Raw genomic sequence first — 20,162 nt, 5'->3', positions numbered from 1 at the left:
TGAGTTTTTTTGCCCAGCATACAGAGTAATGATACCATTTTAAAAGATGATTTACTGTCTTTCATCCATGATGGCTGTACCTTCATGCATATGCATCACTGCAGGGGCTCGATTCTCCTTCATGTTCAAAAAAGAAACTGGAATAATACCCCTGAAATCTGCTTTTTTTTTTGGTGCAAACTGGTGTAATTAAGATGAAAATATACCCCTTGGCCTCCTTTCCAGCGATATATGGTGACCTGCATTTGCATATTTTTTTTAACTGTATTACTTTTTGTGGTAGGGTTTCAAAGTGCCAAGTGCCTGGCGCGGGACGTATGCTACCGTCGATGCCCCGTTGAACAAGATCCCTCTGTACATCCGTGGAGGCTACATTCTGCCAGAACAGGCCCCAGCCACCACAACTACCAAGAGGTAATATCACGAGCCGTGTCTATCCCCCAAAAAACAGCGGTGCAGGCCAGACCCTTCACCACCAAACAGCAATCAAAGGAAAGAGCAGAAGAGAAGCTATCTGCAGCTCCCAGCTGCCATCCCGGCTGATAAGCACAGTATTTTTATCCCACTGCTCACTCAGTTGCGTTAGAAGTCACCCCGGAGATGACCCACGTCATCTCTCACGTGGCCGAAACCCACACCTGGCTCTGCAGCTTTGCTGGGAGAAGCTCTTGCACCTCTCACGGCCTCGCTGCCCAGCTGCCAGCCGCTCGCAGTGAACATATGCTAGGGGAAGATGCAAACCTCTTGTCCTTGGGTGAATTTATCAAATGCCATGGGCAAGGTGGAGAAGCTCAAAGCTCTCTCGGGGAAGATTTTTGCCCCATACCAAGGGGCTGGCCTCGGGTCTGAACCGTGCTCAGACACTAACGTGGGCAGGGAAGGGAGGGAGCAGCACCATGCAGCGACCAGACCAAACCACCGTGATGTGGCCTCAGTGACCAGCTGCCTCCTGTCACACGTAAGGACACTAAGGAGGGGGGAACTTGTCCACACAGGCACTTGAAAGGAGGGAACAGAGCAGGGTAAGGTTCTCATCCTAATTTCAAGAGCCATTTTAAGTAGCTAGGTAGTCATCTGGCTGCGTGACCTTTCTTGTAACCTAAAATTAGAGCTAATTGTGTTCAGAAGTTTTTGTTAAATAACATGGAAGGGACAGTGGCCAGAAATTTGTACTGACATCTCTTGGTGTATTTGTTAACAGCCGTCTGAACCCATTTGGACTCATTATCGCCCTGAATGAGCAAGGAGAAGCTTCTGGGTCTCTCTTTTGGGATGATGGTGATTCGATCGGTGAGTCCGGGCCCCCTCTGTGAAGCAGGGTCACCATGCAGGCCTGTCCTCAGGCCACCTTTTCAGCAGCGTAACGGCACTGACAGCTCTTACAAAGAGCTGGAAAGCTTTGAGGTTGAACATTAGAGGTGGAAAGCAGAGTGCTCTTGAGGGCGGCCTTTCAGCAGGAGAAAGGTGTGACATCGGGGACGGCTGCTCTGCTCGAGAGGGCAGTAACTCATTTCGGGAGGTCACACCGAGAGGAATGGGGGAGGAGATTAAATAACCCACAGTCCTCCAAGGGTGACGTTAGCTGCTTGCCACAATTAGTGTGAACTGCTCATGGATTTTGCTGTTTTGATCCTAATCCTTCTTGTTTTGTGTTTTAACAGATACTATTGAAAATGAGAACTACTTCTTGGCTAAATACACATACAGCGCAGTAAGTAGCAACGTACCAGGTACCCACATCCTTACAGGTAGCTCTACTGTAGTATAGCTGTTGCAAGGTGCTGATGTCTATCTTTCATCCAAATAATATTTTTTCATACAGCTCAGCCTTTGAAACTGGTAAGCTACCTAATGTTTTCATTTGCAGGCAGCTACAAAATAATCCAGCCATGAGCCTGCCGTTTTGTGTTTGCTTCATTGACTATCACAGTGACGCATCATTAACACCCGTGGTGTGATGTGAACCTGAAAATCCACTTTTTTAGCTCAGATATTTTTCCTGAGTTGCAGGTTCTGGGGATGAGGGACATTTTCCTTGCCTTCCTCCTGCAAGCACTTTTAGTCTGACGAGTAGGAGAGGGCTGCGTTCTCGCCTGCAGGATATCCTCGCAACTTTTTAGCTGTGCTCACACGAAGCTTGTATTTTGTGCCCAGAGAATTACATACTCTCCCTTCTTTAGCTTGCATCTCCTTGTTATATGGCATGGAGATTGCTCCCACAGTCAGCGTCCCGTGGAGTGATTCAGCAAGCCACTGGCAACCTGCTGTGCCGTGCTGATGGATGCTTCACACAGCACAGGCGCAGAGTCAGGGCTCCAATGCCTTTCACACTTCTCGGGTGTGTCCTGAGAAAGCTGAACAGAAAAACTCAGCAGTCGCAGCTTCAGCTGAGAAAAACACTATAAAATAAACCTACTGGAAGCTCATTAAGTGTATGATAGTAAGTTGTGGGAGTTATTCAAAAAAAAGCTGAACTTACTTCAGCAATCTATACAGATTATATTTCATCTGCAATTCCAGTGTTGACATATACTGCAGCACAGTTCTCACACTGTGTGATCCTGAAAGCACCAAAGTAGTCTATAGAAAATCTTCAGAAGAATAAAAAAATATATTAATGCTTATTGTGATATTGCTCTTAGAATGTGTGTCCTCTAGAAGTGAGAGTAAGTCAGAGTAAGCTGATGGGTTTTATTATGTAGTCTTGTATATTCGTGAGGTACTTTTCTGGAAGTAACACTGCATGTCTAGGTTTAAATTTAATTTTTAATTTATTTTCTTCTTGATTTATCATGAAAAAGTCTTCTAAGAAATGATATTTCAGCTGCAAAAAGGAAGAAAAATCACTTTGACTTTCTGTAGTCTGTGTATAGCAATTTATTGCAGGGAGGCTACAGAAAAACAATATCCACTTTTATATTAAATTCTGATCTGTGCAAATTAGATTGTTGATTCACTGGCTCTTCCATTTCTCATTGCTCATATTTGACTTCTGCCTGTAAATCCATAACTGAAGTCCCTATCTGCATTCCAATAATCTCTAATGTCAGTTTTTTATTATGTGTTTATAAAGAAAAAAATCCATCTCAAACAGCAAATTACAGAAGTATGAGAAATGTTTGAGAATCTCAGTGTATGTTGCACATTTCTATATTCTTAAAAAATTATGGATGAACAGTTTAATCATACTCACTTTTAGAAAAACACACAAATTTTGGTCCCTGAGAGATTTGCTGTTAAGGTCTGACATCACAGCATTTACTCTGAATCCAGTGCAGAGTTCTGCTAAGGTACCAGCTGCAGGATTAGACCTTCTCTTTTATACTTTCATTCAAACAACCTAGAAGTACAAAGGAATTCAGGACCAGTGCAGGCACTTAAACCTTAGGGAATGATTCATGCTGCCTGCTCTCGGGCACTGCCTCACCGCGGTGGGTGTTTTAATTCCCTTGACACCTCCATTTTGACAGGCGTGATGGCCAAGTGACCTAAGTCAAGGTGCCCCATAATATTACGCCTACTGGTTTACAAAAATGTGAGCCAAATGTATAGGCTGCACTCTACTTCAGGGACAAGCAGGGAGAGCCAGAATCTCTGCCTCTGTGCCCAGAGCAGACAAGGTAGAGATGCTCAGACCGTGATGAGTGCCTTCAGATACGCCAAAGGAACGGTGATGGATGGCTTGCTGTTTGCTGACATGGGTTACCAAAGAGGGCTCTTGCCCGAGGAGGTGGCAGCTTCTGAAAGAATATGCTAACCACTAGGTAACTGAACAGCCTGGGAGCAAGTTCTCTTTAAAACTGGTCCAATTTTCAAGGGAAAAACTTTTCAAGGGAAAAACGTTTGGGGAAAAAAAAATTTATATATATATATATATATATATATATATATATATATATATATATATATATATATCAGGGAAGTCCTGGCTTTTGGCTGTAGGTCCAGGATGTGCTTGTACTTTACATTTATAAGGCTTTGAGTGATATGCATAAGGTTTCTTGCTCCAAATTGAACCTGTAACCTTCCTGGGTGATTGCTGTAATCACATTAGGTGCTTGGGGAGGAGAGGTCACTCATTCCCCTGGATCATCACCTCTCCTTCTCCCCAAGGCCCTGAAGGAGGGCAGATTGGGACCCATCAGATGGGCAGTGATGCCTGCTGCAGAGTCCTCAGAGCTCGAGTGCAACCTCAATTATTAACACAGTTGTAATCGTTAGGCTGAGCATCACACTGAGCTTGCTGAGTCCATGAGACCACCTTGAGCTAGCCCACCTGCCTGGCCACACTTGAGACAGCAATAAATCACTGCTGGGAGGTGGTCCGCCTATATTGAATCTTCCCGTGTGTGAGCTCTGCTGAATGGGAAGAGGCACCATGTATAAGTACCCCAAGGCATTCTCCAGAGGTGTTTAGAGGACTCTGCCCATTTGTTCCTCAGTAGCCAACACTCCTTATTTCAGATTAAATCAGCGTGCTGGGGATTGGCACTGATATTTAGAGGGGATGCCTGAAGTAAGCAGTCTGAGCACAGCCTTAAATTAGAGATACTGTGATCTAGCTTCTGCTCCTCCTCCTGCCGTGCAATGTTGAAATAACACAAGCTAATTTATGCAGAAGGTTCCGTCATGGGCTTCTCCTTGGCATATTTTTAAAAAGTCATGATTGCATAGCAGTTCTTCATTTCCTGAGCAGTGTAATTCATCTTTATTTCCTTAACAACTTTGATCACATAACAAATGCAATGATTCCTCTTCACTGCTTGTGTGGGAAATTACTGTTGCTAGTGATCCAAATGAATTTGTTTAATGACTTTGTATGTCCTCTTGGTTCATCCCTGAATCCAAGATATATAGTAAGTAGGAAGTATAACAAAGCCCCGTGGATACACTCTGTTCCTTCAGTGTCCTTAAAGCTTGGGTATTATATCAGAGAAGATTATTAGCAGGAGTTTTGGAGACGTGGGATGTAAAATAGGGGCAACATATCTAGCAGCTGATGTCTGTGGACAATGCATTTAAAGCAGTTGGTTGCAGATGTTAATCAAATCTGCCTCAAGGTCACTAACTGAATCTCTGTATCTGGATTTTGGCTTTGCATATGCCACTGTACCCTGCAAACGGGTACAAGAACCAAATTTGCATTGATCACGAGTAGAAAAACTGGCCCAAGAAGATGCCAAATGAATGTTGTAAAAGCAATTGTGTTTCTTATTTTGTTAGTTTATGATATGCAAAACCTTTCTTATGTCAAAATTAATGTGAGTATTGTTTTTACTTTATGTTCTCAGATTGTATTGTCTATAGTGGAAGGCTTTCTAAGCATTGGCTGACAAAACTGAGACTACAACAGTCACAGTACCAGTAAGTCAACTCCAAAGAGTGGTGATGGTCCTAACATTTCCTCTGTGGCTTTTTGCAGGGCAACCTGAAGACAGAAATACTTAAAAACGGCTACCGGGGGGCTGACTCTCTGAGGTACAACAAAATAACAGTTCTGGGCCTGAAACTGAGACCCCACGCTGTCACTCTGAATGGAAGAACCATCCACAGAGATGCCTTCTCCTATGAGCTGAATGGGGTAAGAGCTACACTGAGGGATTATGAAGAATCTAGAGGGCATGGGAAGAGTCAGTGAGCAGCAGTTTTTCATCCAGACCCTTTATGTTTCCAAGTATAAGCAGGCATTTATTTTTGGTACAACAGTCTGAGTTTTCGGAGAAAGAAAAAAATCAACAGAAAGAGCTGTTAAAGGAAACTTTCATCTTTGCTATTGCACACACAGTCTCTCTTTCTCTCTGTCACTCAGTGTCTGCCACTCACACAAGTTTCTTAAGCTCACAAAATAATGGAAAGTTGACACACTTCCACAAACTGAGAGAAGTTAGCTGTTTTATGGACATTGTTATCATTCTGATAAATGAGAAGACCTGACAAAGATATTTATCAGCTACTGAAAAGATATGGGAGAGGTATTTTTGCACAAGTACTTAGTGTCCAAAAATGAATGCGGTGTAGCTGGCTCTAATGAGCATCTCCCTGTTGTCAGAGGAAAGAAAGGCAAATCTCTGCCATATGTTTGAATTCCTAAGGAAACTATTAAAGCAGTGAGACACCAGTTGCAGTTTCACTGTCTCAAAGTGGGAAGCCACCTGTCCAACCTCAGTGTCCGAGGTCCAAATGCATGACTTGCTTGTACCATACAGCTCTTTTAGCACCTGCAAGGAGACACCCCATGGGGATGGACTGGACATCCCTAAAACACAGCAGTCACAATCCCTAATCCCTAATACACTCAGTGGTCACAATTTTGTTTTCCACAGCAGAATAGACAAAAAGAGCAACACTGGCTCTTGTTACTTGTCCCTTATGTTCCACCAAGCTGAAAAGGGTCTTGCACCACATGTGTGCATGTGATACATCTGAGCACTGGTCTGCACCCCGGGAACTCCCAACACTAACCCTCTATAACACTAACCACTAGCTTATCATTCAATCAAAGGTATGTAGCTGAGGCAACAAGCAGTAGATATCACATCTTTTGTTATTCTGCCTACTCGGCCTAATGATTTAAGTTTATTTGCAACCAAAGTGGGATCCCCATTATATGCACCTGGTTCTAACATTTACTTTATTGAAGAAATCTGTAAAGGAAGAAAATTGCTGAGAATAAATTTCTGCCATGGAGAATCATAAAAAAAAATAAACTCACTTTCAGAGACGATGTCATAAATAAGAGTAATCAGTGTTGCCTTGGGGGAAGAAATTGTTTAACAGCCAAACTGCCTCTAAGCAAGCTGAAAGCAACATAGATGTGGCAGGGTAAAGAAAACACTCCACTGAGATGTGCTTGAAGGCACCAGTCTCAGAATTGCAGAAGATAACTGCATGCTAACAGCAGAACATAAAAAGATGATCAAGAAAGAGTAAAAAGCTTGTCACAAAAGTATTAGTTAAAACTTGATCAAAGCACTTTGTGGCTTAAGAACCACTTCAGATAACAGGGAAAAAAAGCCACCAGACTGCTGTAGTAGGTCCAAACTGCACAAAATTTACTTAATTTAAATCAGACAGTAACCCAAACCAGCTAAATATATTCCTTTCACAACTGTAAGAGATTCAGCCAAACCTCTCCCACCATTCCTTTACAGCTGTTTTAATGCCATTACCTATAATCCTCTCTTGTGTTAGACATTCTATTAAAAAAAAAAAAAAAAAAAAAAAAGCGTTAGCAGACAGGGTTTAGATCTTGAAAACTTACAACCCATGTAATTAAAAAAATAACGAATTCTAAAGGGCAAATTTGCCACTTTCTCACAGGCTTAATGAGATTACATACCGCATAATAGTTTAACAAGCATGAAGACTACAGTCTGTTTGAAGGGATATAGCAGAAAGTAACTTCTACTATATTGCTTTTTCTTTACAAAAAGCAAATTTGCCTAAAAGCAGTGCTTAAGTGCATAATTGAGCCATAGTTATTTGTATATAAATAGAAGCAGTTTGCTTAGTAATAAGCCACTTCTTTCTCTCCAGTTCATGCAGTGCTACCCTGACGTGTAATATCCCAGAATCTTCCTATTATTAGGACTGTTTATCTTTTTTTCCACTGAAGCTTGGCACCCTAAGAGCCTCAGACACTCCCCTGCAACTGCAGCAGGGATGCTGGAGGAGCGCTTCTGTGGACCAGGCTCATGTTGAAAACAAAATGATCTGTGCATAGGAAGATCCTTCTTTTTTCTCTGCTGGGAAGCAGAAGCACAGTCTGGGGCAGCCTTTCTGTCTGCTCTGTGCTTTTTGGTTAATGTTTGGGTGGAGTTGCAGTATTTCTGTCTGGATCTGGCTCTGAATTTGAGTAAAAGGCAAATCACTCAAGAACTGGATTTCTTGCTTACCAAGTAGTAGTGGAGGACTGCTTTGAGGAAAGATGAAAATATTACACACTGAAAACTGATCTAAGCACGGATTTTTAGAGTCATATTAACATGAATATGTGGAAGGGCAAAGAAACAGTTAAGAGATATAAATGGATATCATGCATTTTAAGAGATTATTGGTTGTGAAACAAAGATAACACTGAAGTACTGAAAATGGAAATTGCATAGCATAAAATACAACAAATTTAACAGCCAAAGAGCAGGATTGATAATGTATCCATAATTTCATATTTAATTAATGTTATTAATTAATTTTAAGATATCGTTGAATTTCTAGAAGGGATGTTGAATTGGGTACTGTAGAAAGATGTGTACTGCCATCAAGCCAGATTTGTCTACCAGATGTTAAGGGAATCATAAAGGTCTAAGCTCCCTTCTTGTTCTGTTTTGAAGCTGGTCCTTATTAAGTTCACACAAAATTGTTGACTATTTTTGTGTCTTTTTTTTTTTTTTTCCACAGAAACTCACTCTGAGGATTTCTGCCCCACTTACTCAGCCTCTCAACATCGCATTTCACTAAAATGTTGAGAAAACACTGATCTCCTTGGCCCTCAGACACTGATCTTTGGTTTTATGTAAAGAAGCATTTAGTCATTAAAGTGTTGCTTACACACCTGACGACTGCTTTTTTCCTATGTAATATTTGCAATTCAGTGTTCATAAAATTAAATTCTCAATAGTAGTTAACGAATATCACCATAAACAAACAATACAGCGAACATCTGGGCAGCCAGCCCAATTCACATAGCCCTGTTCTGGGGGAAGCAATGTGCTCTGCCAGGAACGTCTATGGGAAACACAGCTCACCCCAGGCTGGCGTCACACAGATCTGCTTTGCACTTCAGCTGTTTCTGGCTGCAGAATGATCTCCCAAGACCGTGAGAAGCTCCATCTCATGGTACCTACAGAGACACTGTTATTTCCATGTGTAATAGTATGAAATGGAATCAGCCATTTACTGCTTCCCCTTCAACATACACCATGATGTCTGCCAGGAGGGATCCAAATTATGGCAAGGTTGGGGCTTCATGAACTCAACAGTTTCCACCCTTTTATCTATGAGCTAAAGCACAATTTTTACCTTTGTTGATATTTATCTATAAAAAAAACCTGAGTCACAATCTGCAGCCGTAAGAGCTTTAATAGTGAATGGGTACTTCAGTAAGGAGTTAGGGAAGGGACTGGGATTCATTGCAGGCTGCTAGGACCAGCTCTCCCTCTCCCAGCAGTTAAGCTCCTCTCAGAGCACTGTAGGCAGGGTTATCCTTCATCGGAGGCTTCTTAAGATGACTCTTCCTGTTCCTATCTCCCACTATTGCAAAAAGTACAGAAAATCCCAATGCTGGTAGAAATGCCTGGTCTATTCCCAGATCCATCTTCCAAAATTCTGCTGTGGAAGGGCTCAGCAGTGTGGAAGGGCATAGTTTGCTATCCCTTAAAATTATCCACCATTATTTCCTTCTCAGTGGGAAACTGTTCACCAATCTCCCATGCTTATTACGCTCTCAGATACATGATCTGATTAGTTATTTATTTCTAGGGGTGGTCCTTTGGGAAACCAGGATTTGTACTCGATAGTCCTTGTGGGACCCTCCCAACCTGGATATTCTCTGACTTGCTGATTCTACTAACACTAGTGCAAGTCTTTTAAGTATTGCAAGTATTTCTGATTTTCTCGATTATCATTCCTAGATGACTCCATGTCAAAGATTTCACCCATGTCAGGCGTTTTTAACGAACACATTTCTTCTGAATTATCCAAGCCCACAATACAGAAGTAAATTCCCCTGGCTTATGCTAGCTGCAGAAGACAAACACAGTTGTGTCTGACTGGTAAAAGGTTGCTTTCTCAAAGAGAGCTGGGCCTTGCAGAGAAACTTTAAGGCCAGGGTCTCACCAGAGCTGTTGTTGGCTGCAGCAAGGTCTGCTGTGAAACGTGTCTGTTCTGCACAGTGCAGAGAAAGCAACTTGCTCATCAGCTCTTGTGGGAAGGAGCTGGAGAAGACACTACACAAAGGCATAGCTGAAGAAGAAGGGCAGAATACGGGTTGTGAAGTGAAAGATGATCTGAGGCAATGGATTTGACAACCATCCTCCTTGCACAGGGCTATAAAACATAGTTCAAGTAGTACTTGCTGCATAATCTGTGGACCCAGAGGACCTTGTCTGTGCTGTGTGACACAGCTTTGCACCGGAGCGCTCAGAGCAGCTTGACACGGATGGCTTGACAGTGCAGGACAGATGGGGAAAACTAAAGCAGACCCATCCTGTGCAGAATCCAACCCCTCATGTCTGCTCTGTGCAAAGATTGCATCAAAGTACCCACCTCTGCTCCCAGTTTTCCCCCCAAACTGAAAAAAAAGCCACCAGGTTGAGGATGTTAGCTCCTTACCACGGCAAAATGCAGAGAGGAAGATAATGCTGAACACCACAGAAAGCAGACTTGTCAGCAGCCTGGTTGGGGGTGGTGGTGGTGTTTTGGGTTGTTTTGGGGTGTGTGTGTGTGTGTTTTAGTGAGGAGGATTTGTCTCTAATCTGCCTCACAGGGGAAAAAGTGACAAATGGTGAGAGAGGAGCCTGGTGTGGGAGCTCGAGTGCTGATGTGGCTGAATAGGAGAGATGTCACCTCCATAGAGAGCCCTTAGCTGGATCACCATCTGAAGGCAGCTGATGCTCACTGGTTTTCTGTGAAATCAGTGACTAACCCTGCAATTTCATATACTGCTTAATGAAATAAGAGCAGAAAAATGCACTCCTGCCAGCATCAATATGCTGTTCGTGCTTGTATTACAACCTGGATCTTATTTCTTTGTTACCTTGCTCCTTGTAGCGTCAGTGAACACAACAGGAAATCACCAGCCTGTAATACATCTACCCTGGGCTCTGATTTCACACATTTATTTCATAAAAGTAAGCAAGACAGCCCTTGGTAGACGTTTGTATGAGACATCAAAGAAAAATGGTGTTTGTGTGTGCATGCATGTGTTTATCTAGCTATTTATCCTCTCTGAGCATTGTTCTGCAGATGTAATTTTAGATATTCTATTTTTTTTATATTTTTGTTTAATTCTGGTTATATTTAATGTTCTTTCCCATCCTAACTATTAATTTTTGTTGTTTTTGAGAAAAGGATAAACGTGTTGACAAAAAATATGAAGCAGGTGCTACAAGTGTTATGAACTGGATCCAAGAATCTATAGCCAAATATTTTATCACCTTTTTAGATTAGATTAGATTAAGCATAAACTTTCCCAAGTGTTGGTCTAGATGGAGTAAATTTATTATAGATACAGATCTTCGGTGAAAAAGATCTATATCAGCTTCTCTGGCTGGGATTTAAAAGCGTCTGTAGTCAGCTTCTTTCTCCAGCTTGCCTTTGTTAGCTATAGAACGCACCAGCCAAGTCCTTCAGAACCTGAAGGAGTTGAAATGTAAAGGGAAAACCTTAATTTGTATTTCAAAACCCAGTTAATTGCAGGCTCCTTCCTTATAAAACCATAAAGCGAACACAGAAAATCAATAGCGAGTGTACACTGACAACTAAGAGTATGCCATTAGGCTTCACTTCTGCACAGAAAGAAGACACAAACATCCTCCATACTACTTCATGTATATTTACAATATTTTTATTTACAGTGAGCAATTTTAGACTTCATCTCAAAGGATCCTGCTGCCAATTTTTGCTAAACCTTCATACTAATTTTGTATAACATGACAAAATGGCTGTAGACTGAACCAGTTACACCAAAAAAAAAGCACAAAATAAATGAAGGAGGCATGCACAGAGGGCTCTGCTCAGAGACAAAATAAAAATAAAACAAAACAAACAAACAAAAAACACTTTTTGACGTGTTCAAATGTAGTATTGCATGTCTTGGAATAAAGAAAGTAAAAAAGAATATGGGACATTGCTAGAGCAAAGAGATATTGAAAAAGATTTGGGATTCTGTTGGATGACCACCTGAGAATGAGTTCCCAATGCAACCTCTCTTCCTCTCTTTTAGAGATTGCTCTATCTTTTTCGAGAGTCTCCCTGTAACCACAGGGGCAGAAATCTGGTGACAGAAGCTCTTTAATCCAGCAAAGGTAAGGTTCAACATCTGTTAATGAAACCAGACAAATTTCAAGGCTGACATTTAACTGTTGGAACAGCTTGTCATAAGCTGTGGTGAATTTTCCTGTGGCAGAGGTTTTTAAATGAGAAGTGAATGCTTTTCTGAGAGAAATCCTCTTGCTCAATAATTCAGGATTTTTTTTAACCATATCCTTAGCCCGTGTCATGCCAGCTGATCACAGCAATCACTCTTGGCTTTGCAATTATGAATAATGAAAGGGGTGTTTTGTAGGTTTTCGCAAAACATTAAAATTTCTGTGACAAGTCAGTGCTTTTGGAGGTCTCCACAGTTAGAAAGATCAGAAAATGCCACTGATACAGTCAGCTCATTGGTAGGTTTTGATGTGTAATGTATTTGGACTGTTTAACTCATTATGTAGGTTCTATTACTTATTTTTTCCTGTTTCCAGGTGTACCCAGAATCTCCTTGGAAGTTAAAGCAGTTCAAAGCCATCCTACACAGGGATTTCTTGCCACTCAGATGGCCTGGGGCAGGCTGGCAAGCCTTGCTTGACCATGGGTGTGACGGAGGAAGGTGAGCGTGAGGCCCAGGTACACCAGGCCTGAGGTGTGGTGGCAGGGTGGACCTGGGGACAGTCACATAGCAGTGCTCAGCACCATGACCCAAGTGAAAACACAGCCTTCCGGGGATGTCCTCAGGCACAAGATCCCACAGGATGGAAGGCCTGGACCTGAAGTGGAACCTTGGCTTCTGGGCTGCCAGACCTGCGGGTGCAGGGGGCTGGAGATTTGGGCTCCCAACAGTGTGCTCACACCAAAATGCCAATGGGTTAAAAACTATAGGGGTTAAACCTTGTTGCAGATGCAAAATGCTGCCTCTGAAAGCCCTCCCAATGCTCCCGGGTCATGCCTTGGCTGTGTCAGCCACTGCCCCTGTCAGCATCTCAAAGGAAAATAGATGTACAGCAGAGTTTTCTGGTATCCTCCCGTTTGAGACTGCCCCATAAACTGAGGAAGTCCTGTGCAACCTGGGCAGATACTCCTGTTTAAACAGCAAAGCTGGGGTTCCCCAGCTGCTCCTGTGCCCTGCCCTGGCTGCTGTGCTGGGGGCTGGGTGAGGGCCATGAGGAGAAAGGCTGCTCAATATTTTAACCCTATTCTTTGCCATACTTTTACTATTTGATATCCCCTCAATTCCTTTCACCTTCAGAAGTGATTAGACTACAAGATGCCCATCAAGTCAGACATTTATTTCAAGGGGCACCTGTGATCTCTGAATAACCAATAGCAAAACAAAAACATGAGAAATATTCTGTCAACTGCTAGCTGCCTTCTCCAGAGTCTGTCTTCATCTCCAGGTGATCAGAGGGTTCTGCTCAGCTTTCCCATGGTTTCCTGCTCTAAGTCTATCTGAGCCTCTTCCTTTAATTTTTGTCCTGATGAACCATTCCGTCCAAGCAGTAATAACATCATTTTGAGGTATTTTCATTCTATAGTCCATATCTCAAATTAGTAATACTTCTTTGGTAAACTCTTATGCCATGACAGTATTCCAATCATTCCTAACAGGTCTCTAAATGTCTAGATTAAAAACCCATTTTTAAGCCGGGATAAAATATTGGTCTTTTAAAATAGAAATTCAGAAGAAGCAAAAAGGAAAGTGACACAATTTTATGCCCTTTGAAAAGGTGTTGATAATTTTTTTTCACCACTTGACTGTGCATACTGGAGAATAATTCTGCGAAAGCTGGGATAAAAAGCATGGCAATTACTGGGTCTATATATATGCACGTATAAAATATATAAAATTTTGCACAAAATTTTAAGATACGTGCAATGTTCGTCTCTTTTTTTCGACTGGGAAAGTCTGAAGGGACAACTGTTATGAGCCTTTGCCAAGTTGGTAAAGACAAAAGAGCGCTTCCTTCTGACTGAGAGGTTTTTAGATCTAGGAGCCGGAGGTACAGTACTTTATGGCAGAGGAGAAACGATTTTATTTTCTTATTTTTAGTAATGCATAAAAGAAAATAATATAGTGCACAAACTACACAGCACTTCATTGTTTCTTAATGCTTCATGTGATCATAAAGGTTCAGAGGCTAGCAAAGGAGAAGGTGTTTGAGAAACTCCAACCCACAATGTCTAGAATTAACATGTAGATGAAAAGCTAGGGAAGTAAAAACAGTGCTTACTGGGGGAGGCCACGAGATGTTTTGCCTATCTGAGACGGATGCTTTCCGATTTTCAGCTTCTAAGGGGAACTTCAAACCACGAAGCAACAATTGGAAGATGACTGCTATGTCTTCAAGAGCTCTTTCATATGTGGATGAACCTGCTTTTGTGTATACTTCTTAGACAAATGTATTTTTTTTATGTATTATAAGTGCTTCTGAATTTCCTTCTTCGTGAATCACCTGCAGCTACACATTTGAGGCTTGTTTTGAAAAAGGAGCTATTTATATATTCATAAAATATACTTGCACATTAAATGTTCATATTAAGCTGGCAATAACATTAGAATAACAGGATGTTTTAGTTAGGATTTAAAAGGGGATTATGAAACCAATGTTATATAAAATATCTGCCTGCATTCTTAATTTCAAATTGTCTGAAGGGTTAGATTTGATATTTTGGGTCATCCACCGAATTGCTACTGACTCCTCTGCAGGTGATATATATGACAAGGATGCACCTGTATTGGCACTGTAGTTCAGATGAGGACCCAGTTACTGCACGTGGGTCCAGGAGCAGGAAAAGGGAATTTCTTTCACCCCAAGCTAAACCAGAACAGGTCCTCCAGAATAGCATTCAGTGGACCCCGAACATCAAGGAGCATTCAGGCTACATGGAAATAAATCAACCATAAAGCATATAGGGTAGATGTTAGCTCTTCAGTCCCTAGTCTTTCACTTCGCATTGTATTGCTTTCTAAGACAGACATTAGCTTCAAGGATAAATTTAGCCCAGGAGCTCATAAAGCTTGAAAATTCAGTTTGAAGTTTTCCTCACAAATTAATAAAAACAGTGGGGGATGGAGAAGAGGAAAAAATCAGAAAAAAAAATATTTACAGAAAAGTTTGGGGGTTTTGTTTTTGACTGAGCTCACCCTTGCCCACCAGGAAGGACTGGTAAAATTCTCTGCCTTTTTCCCCTCAAAAACCTCATCTATAACAGAGATTTGAGAAACTGTCAGCCCAGCTGCTGGAGAGGTGGTGTGAGCCCAGAGCTCCCAACGGAGTGTTAAAATACTCCTACTTCACACAGCGTTCCTCCGTCTCCTTTATGAGCTTAGCCTGGTAATGCTAATTTCTCTGGGATAGCATATCAACTTTTATGATTCCTAATTTTATAAGACTGTTATGGCACTTTGTTTTGAAGTGCAGATGTCAAACCAGCAACTGCTGAAACTCCGCTTTGTGAAGGATATACTTTTAAACATGACTTCAGGTTTTGCTTTGATGATGCTCACAGGTTTGTAAAATTTAAGCTGCTCTACGCATTAGAGGTGCTGGTGGCATAGTTTCATTAACCTACTTCAGATATTCTTTAATAGCCTTTTGTTTTGCTGTGTTAGGATTTCAAGCAGAGCAGATTATCTCTCACTTTTGCCTACTTTGCTGTTCCTTCTTTCACTGTTCCAGATCGCACCCTTTAATTGTAAATCCTGTGAGGCAGGAGGCTGTTGTTTATTTGGCTCTGTGTTCTTAATAGAGCCATTATTAAATGTAATAAGTATATCTCCTGCTGAACCTTAAAAAGCAATAATTATCTTATTATAAGTAGATCTCAAAATCCACTCCTTCAAGCCAACTGCTTTCTCCACGCTTTCTTCTTTTTCCACCTCTGGAAAACAGAAGATGCTAATTTAGAGACAGTAAGAAATTAATCTTCCCTGTAGTTGTTATTATCACTGACATAATTACAATGACTTTTATGTGGTAGTTCCTATGCAACCGATGCTTGCATATGTTTAACAAGACAAACCTATTATAGTTGCTTTTCTTAATGCTATTTGTTTTGTACCATTTAGGACTAGAAACTGCTATGGGCTTATTGGTACGTGCTAAACTTTCTTTGGTCTTATTGAATACAGGGAGAAAAATGGAGTGAGATTTTTCCTGCTTACATGCAGGTATCTGCAGCACAGGCTGGGAGAGGCCATGGCTAGGTTTTGCTGGGGCTTGTTGGTCGCAGGAGGTATTTGGCCAGCCAGCCCCGGGTGCACACCTGCTCTGTGGACATCCGATCCCATCTGGGATGATTTCCATCCCTGGAGTTTCCACTGCTTCTAAGTGGCAGCTGTTCAGATCAGTGGGCACTGGACTGCAGTGGGATTGCCAAACTGACTGATTGCTCTTCCCTACTGGAGTGCAGGAAGGAGGGCTCCTTCCTGAGAGGGTCCCGTGCTTCCCAGGATCCAGTCTCTGGAAGTCCCCGGGCTTTGCAAAGGAGGTAAGTGGGCCACAGTCTTCCATACACAAAGTCTTTCATCACAAAATGCAGGGAAAGATAGTGGAGATCGCAACACCAAAAAAGCAATGACAAGGATAAAGTAGCTTACTTTACCCTAGCTTTAGAGCCATCTCTGTCTTCTGGAGTTCTTTGGAAATGGAGCTTTTAAATGAAAGTAATCTGAATAAGTGAAGAACAAGGCAAATCGTTAAAGTGCTAAATCTGGGAGATACGTGCATCCCGTAGGTATGACAGCAGTGCCCGTCTGTCTGGTTTGGTTCAGCTAAGTGCTCTCTAAGACTACTGCAGGGTGCAGATTAAAGGTCAGCTGTAATGTTTTTGTAGGATAACTGGCTCCTTAATCTTGCTCTGACAATCAGCCAAAAATAGGCAAGTGATCAGTCTTACTGATGCAGCCTAACAAGGTTGCTCTCCCCCTGTTGCTTCGGTCCTGCAGTGAATGTTACTCGTAGAAAAACCCCGATGCTGTAACTACTTTAGTGATGCTGCTGAGAACCATATCTAGGACTACTTCTTGCAGAGCTAATACTCCACAGAAGAACCCCACAATCCGAAGCCTTATTTAAAGGGATGTAAAGGGATGCTGTTTGTTGTGTTGACTACGTGCATGGGGGACCATTTATGTATTTTACAGTGTTTGGAAAAGTGCTTGGATAACCAATTGTGTTTTTTTTTCTTCAGTGCTTGGTTAAGCCTGAAGCTGTGGAGAGAAGTGTGGCTGTCCTTGGGAGCAGCAGGCTTTTGTGCAGAATGCGCCCACTCTTAGCACCTGTAGGACAAGAGGAGCTGCTGCCTGTAGCAGACAACGTGGAATACCTTAACAGACTTAAAATGCATAAGCATTTTGTAATATTTAGAACATTTTTGTTAAAATCAGCTAAGGTATTGGATTGAGAGAAGCTTCGGTGATTCTACAAATTTACAGTAAATTGATGAAGTAGGGGGAGTTGACAGGGAAACCCAAGGAAAGGGACGGAAAGTTTCTCTCAGACAGTACCTGGGGACTCTCCTCACCATGGCGATGTCTCCACCATATTCCCATTCACCACCAAGCCTTCCCTAAGAGCCGAGACACTTCAGGGAATGCTCCGTGAAATAATTCAGTGAAACTCCAGAGCAGGCTGCAGCCGAGGGAGCTGAGCAGCCGCCGTGCCTGCTGGTGACAGGGAGGAGCAGCCCGCACAGCTGGCAGAGCACAGCTGGAAGAGCCTCAACCAGACGGTCCTGCAGCGAGGGGGATGAGCACCCACCTGCTGCTGCGAGGTCTTGGGGGACAGAAATCCTTTCTGGCTCCTCCCGAAGCAGAGTGGTGACCCTTGGAGCTGGTGCAGCACCAGCCACGCTCTGTCTTTTGGGAGACCAGCTCGACAGCCTGTAATTGGTGGATTAAATGGTGAAACGTGGGGCATGGCTGAAGGAGGAGGGCTGTGGCTGGTGGCCTGGAGTGAAGACAGTGTTTTATTTTCTGCCAATTATTTATCACCAATCCTTTAAAACTTTCTATTATTTAAACTCATGTTTAAATATTGTTTGTCAAGGGGAAAAAAAATCTTGTCTTAAGTGTCTGGAGAAGGCTGTAGGCGCCGTCTCCTGTTGTACCACACTACAAATTCTTTACAGCTGCCATCCGTCCTGTCTCCAGGTCCACACCTGAAATTCTGCTCTCTAAAACAGAGCTCTGCATATTGCGTGCATGATCTGTACCTTTGCTTCTTAGAGGAGTGTTTGAATTTAGTAGCATTTTACCACCGTTCCAGGGAATCTGATTTACCATAAAATCCCAATCACTTGATAGGACTACTCTGTTTTTCCTTATTAATGGTCTCCATTATGTTTTATCTGTGAAGCTTCCTAGTAAATGATAAATGCATTGAACAGCACTGATCCCCAAACATGCCATTATAAATGCTCTTTGGAATTATTTTCTGAGTCATAATCTTTTTTGCATGTGCTGCATTCATTTTGTATAGTGCTAATTTTTAATCAACACATCATTTGGTGAGAAATTATATCAAATCTTTTAGTGAAATCTAGATATATTACATTACATTGTCCCCATTCACTGATTTTATCAATAGAAGTAATTATCTGGTATTATTTGTTTTCTGTGTGATCTTTGTTGCCCACCCTCTGCAGTTATCTTTAAAATTCACATGTTGAACCTTAGCCTAATTTAATCTCTTTGAGGCAGGAACAATTCCAGGGCTAAGACAGTGCAGAGCACAAAGGGAATTCAGAGAACTACTAATAATAACTGTACGCTGATTATTCTTCAGCACTCTGCTGTGATCTAGTTGTTTCATACTTATTGCATTACTTTAGACAGGAAAGAATTTTAAGAACCAAGTCCAGAGAAGACTTTGGTACCTAAAATTTACTTCTTGAAGCATCTATATCATAGGATTCTGCCCCTGAAAAGAATTTTGAAGCCTCTGTTAGAAGTCCAGACTTCTTAAATGGAGCATATAGACACCTCGAAAAGACAGCAATTTAGAATTAGCTTATAAGAAATACTGAAAACAAGGCTGTGTTTGAGATGCTACCACTCTCCATGACAAAATAATTTTGTTGCATGTTGCACTACCCTGGAATATTTGCTATCTCAAGGACAGAATAAGATTCACATTTCCTGTAAACCATGAAAAGCATCTTTCTGTCCTGTCTTCTGCGTACAAGTGCAGTGATTTGAAACCGAAACATATCCATTATCTTCCTGAGCCTGGAAGCTCAAATCCACATCTCGTGTCGCAGGGCTGTGTTGAGACATCAAGCTGTTTTGAAAGAGGCAGTGGCTGCATGCTGAGAGCAGGAGGTTGGACTAGATGAAACGCAGAGGTTACGTCCAACCTAAATGATCGTATGATTCTGTGATCAAAACAGCACGTTGCCACTTTTTGGACAATGTGAAATGGTGATTTTCCTGCTAAGTTAGCTCTCATGCTGAGATGGCCTCACGATGTAAAGCCGTATTTCAGGTTTCTGTTAGATTTAAAGTTCGGCAGACAGCTACTGCGGTAAGTAAAATGAAAGTTACTGAGTGTAAAAGGTCAGATTAAGCTTTAGATAAGAATAAAGAATACCTAACTTGCTTCATGTAGATTCTCTACGAGGAAGGACTATTAATTCAAGGCTAAACATAGATTAGGGTCAGCACAGCTACATATCAAAATGATAGAACAGTTAGGTAAAATATGTTTTTGATTTGAAAGGGGTTGATAAAGTAAGTTTTGAAGCATGACTCCAAAAATTTCCTTGCCATACTGAGTTTCTGTGGTGAGAGTGCCTTCTCAGCCAATGCTAAACTGAGGCAAGGATTAAGATTGTAGAAATTAAATTTAGGATTACTGGCAGAGCTAAGACTTAAGAAAGGAGTGCTGGGTTGCATTTCAACAATAACTGAACGTGACCCTTTCTGATGCACAGATACAGATGCATGGTTCATGGCCCAGTTCTTGGGATCTAGGTGGCACTGAGGATAAGGCCTGTGTTAGGCATCTGTTTCAACAAGATGTTGGGTAATAGAGGAACTTAATAATGTATTGAATTCAGGGTCTGGTTCTTGGAACAAGGTATGTTGCAAGGCTAAAACTGGACTAGGTAATAGGATTAGTGCATCTTCAGAAATTATGTGTAAAGAATTGAGTCTTGTGTTAGGAGCTCAAGCTTGTTCTTTATAA

General features: G+C 41.8%; 1 protein-coding gene across 1 annotated transcript in view; it reads left to right on the top strand.

Annotated features, from left to right (window-relative positions):
• Positions 1 to 8,555, top strand: part of LOC137849775 (sucrase-isomaltase, intestinal-like) — a 48,193-nt gene extending 39,638 nt beyond the window's left edge. Inside the window, exons 16-20 of the mRNA XM_068669727.1 lie at positions 284 to 414; positions 1,202 to 1,290; positions 1,662 to 1,711; positions 5,423 to 5,581; positions 8,398 to 8,555. Of these exons, the coding sequence (XP_068525828.1) occupies positions 284 to 414; positions 1,202 to 1,290; positions 1,662 to 1,711; positions 5,423 to 5,581; positions 8,398 to 8,457 (489 nt within the window). The 3' untranslated portion in view covers positions 8,458 to 8,555. The remainder of the gene's footprint in view (positions 1 to 283; positions 415 to 1,201; positions 1,291 to 1,661; positions 1,712 to 5,422; positions 5,582 to 8,397) is intronic.
• Positions 8,556 to 20,162: the final 11,607 nt, after the last annotated feature.

Source organism: Anas acuta, chromosome 1 (assembly GCF_963932015.1).
Source record: "Anas acuta chromosome 1, bAnaAcu1.1, whole genome shotgun sequence".
Lineage (NCBI taxonomy): Eukaryota > Metazoa > Chordata > Aves > Anseriformes > Anatidae > Anas > Anas acuta.
This window is presented reverse-complemented; position numbering and strand designations above follow the sequence as displayed.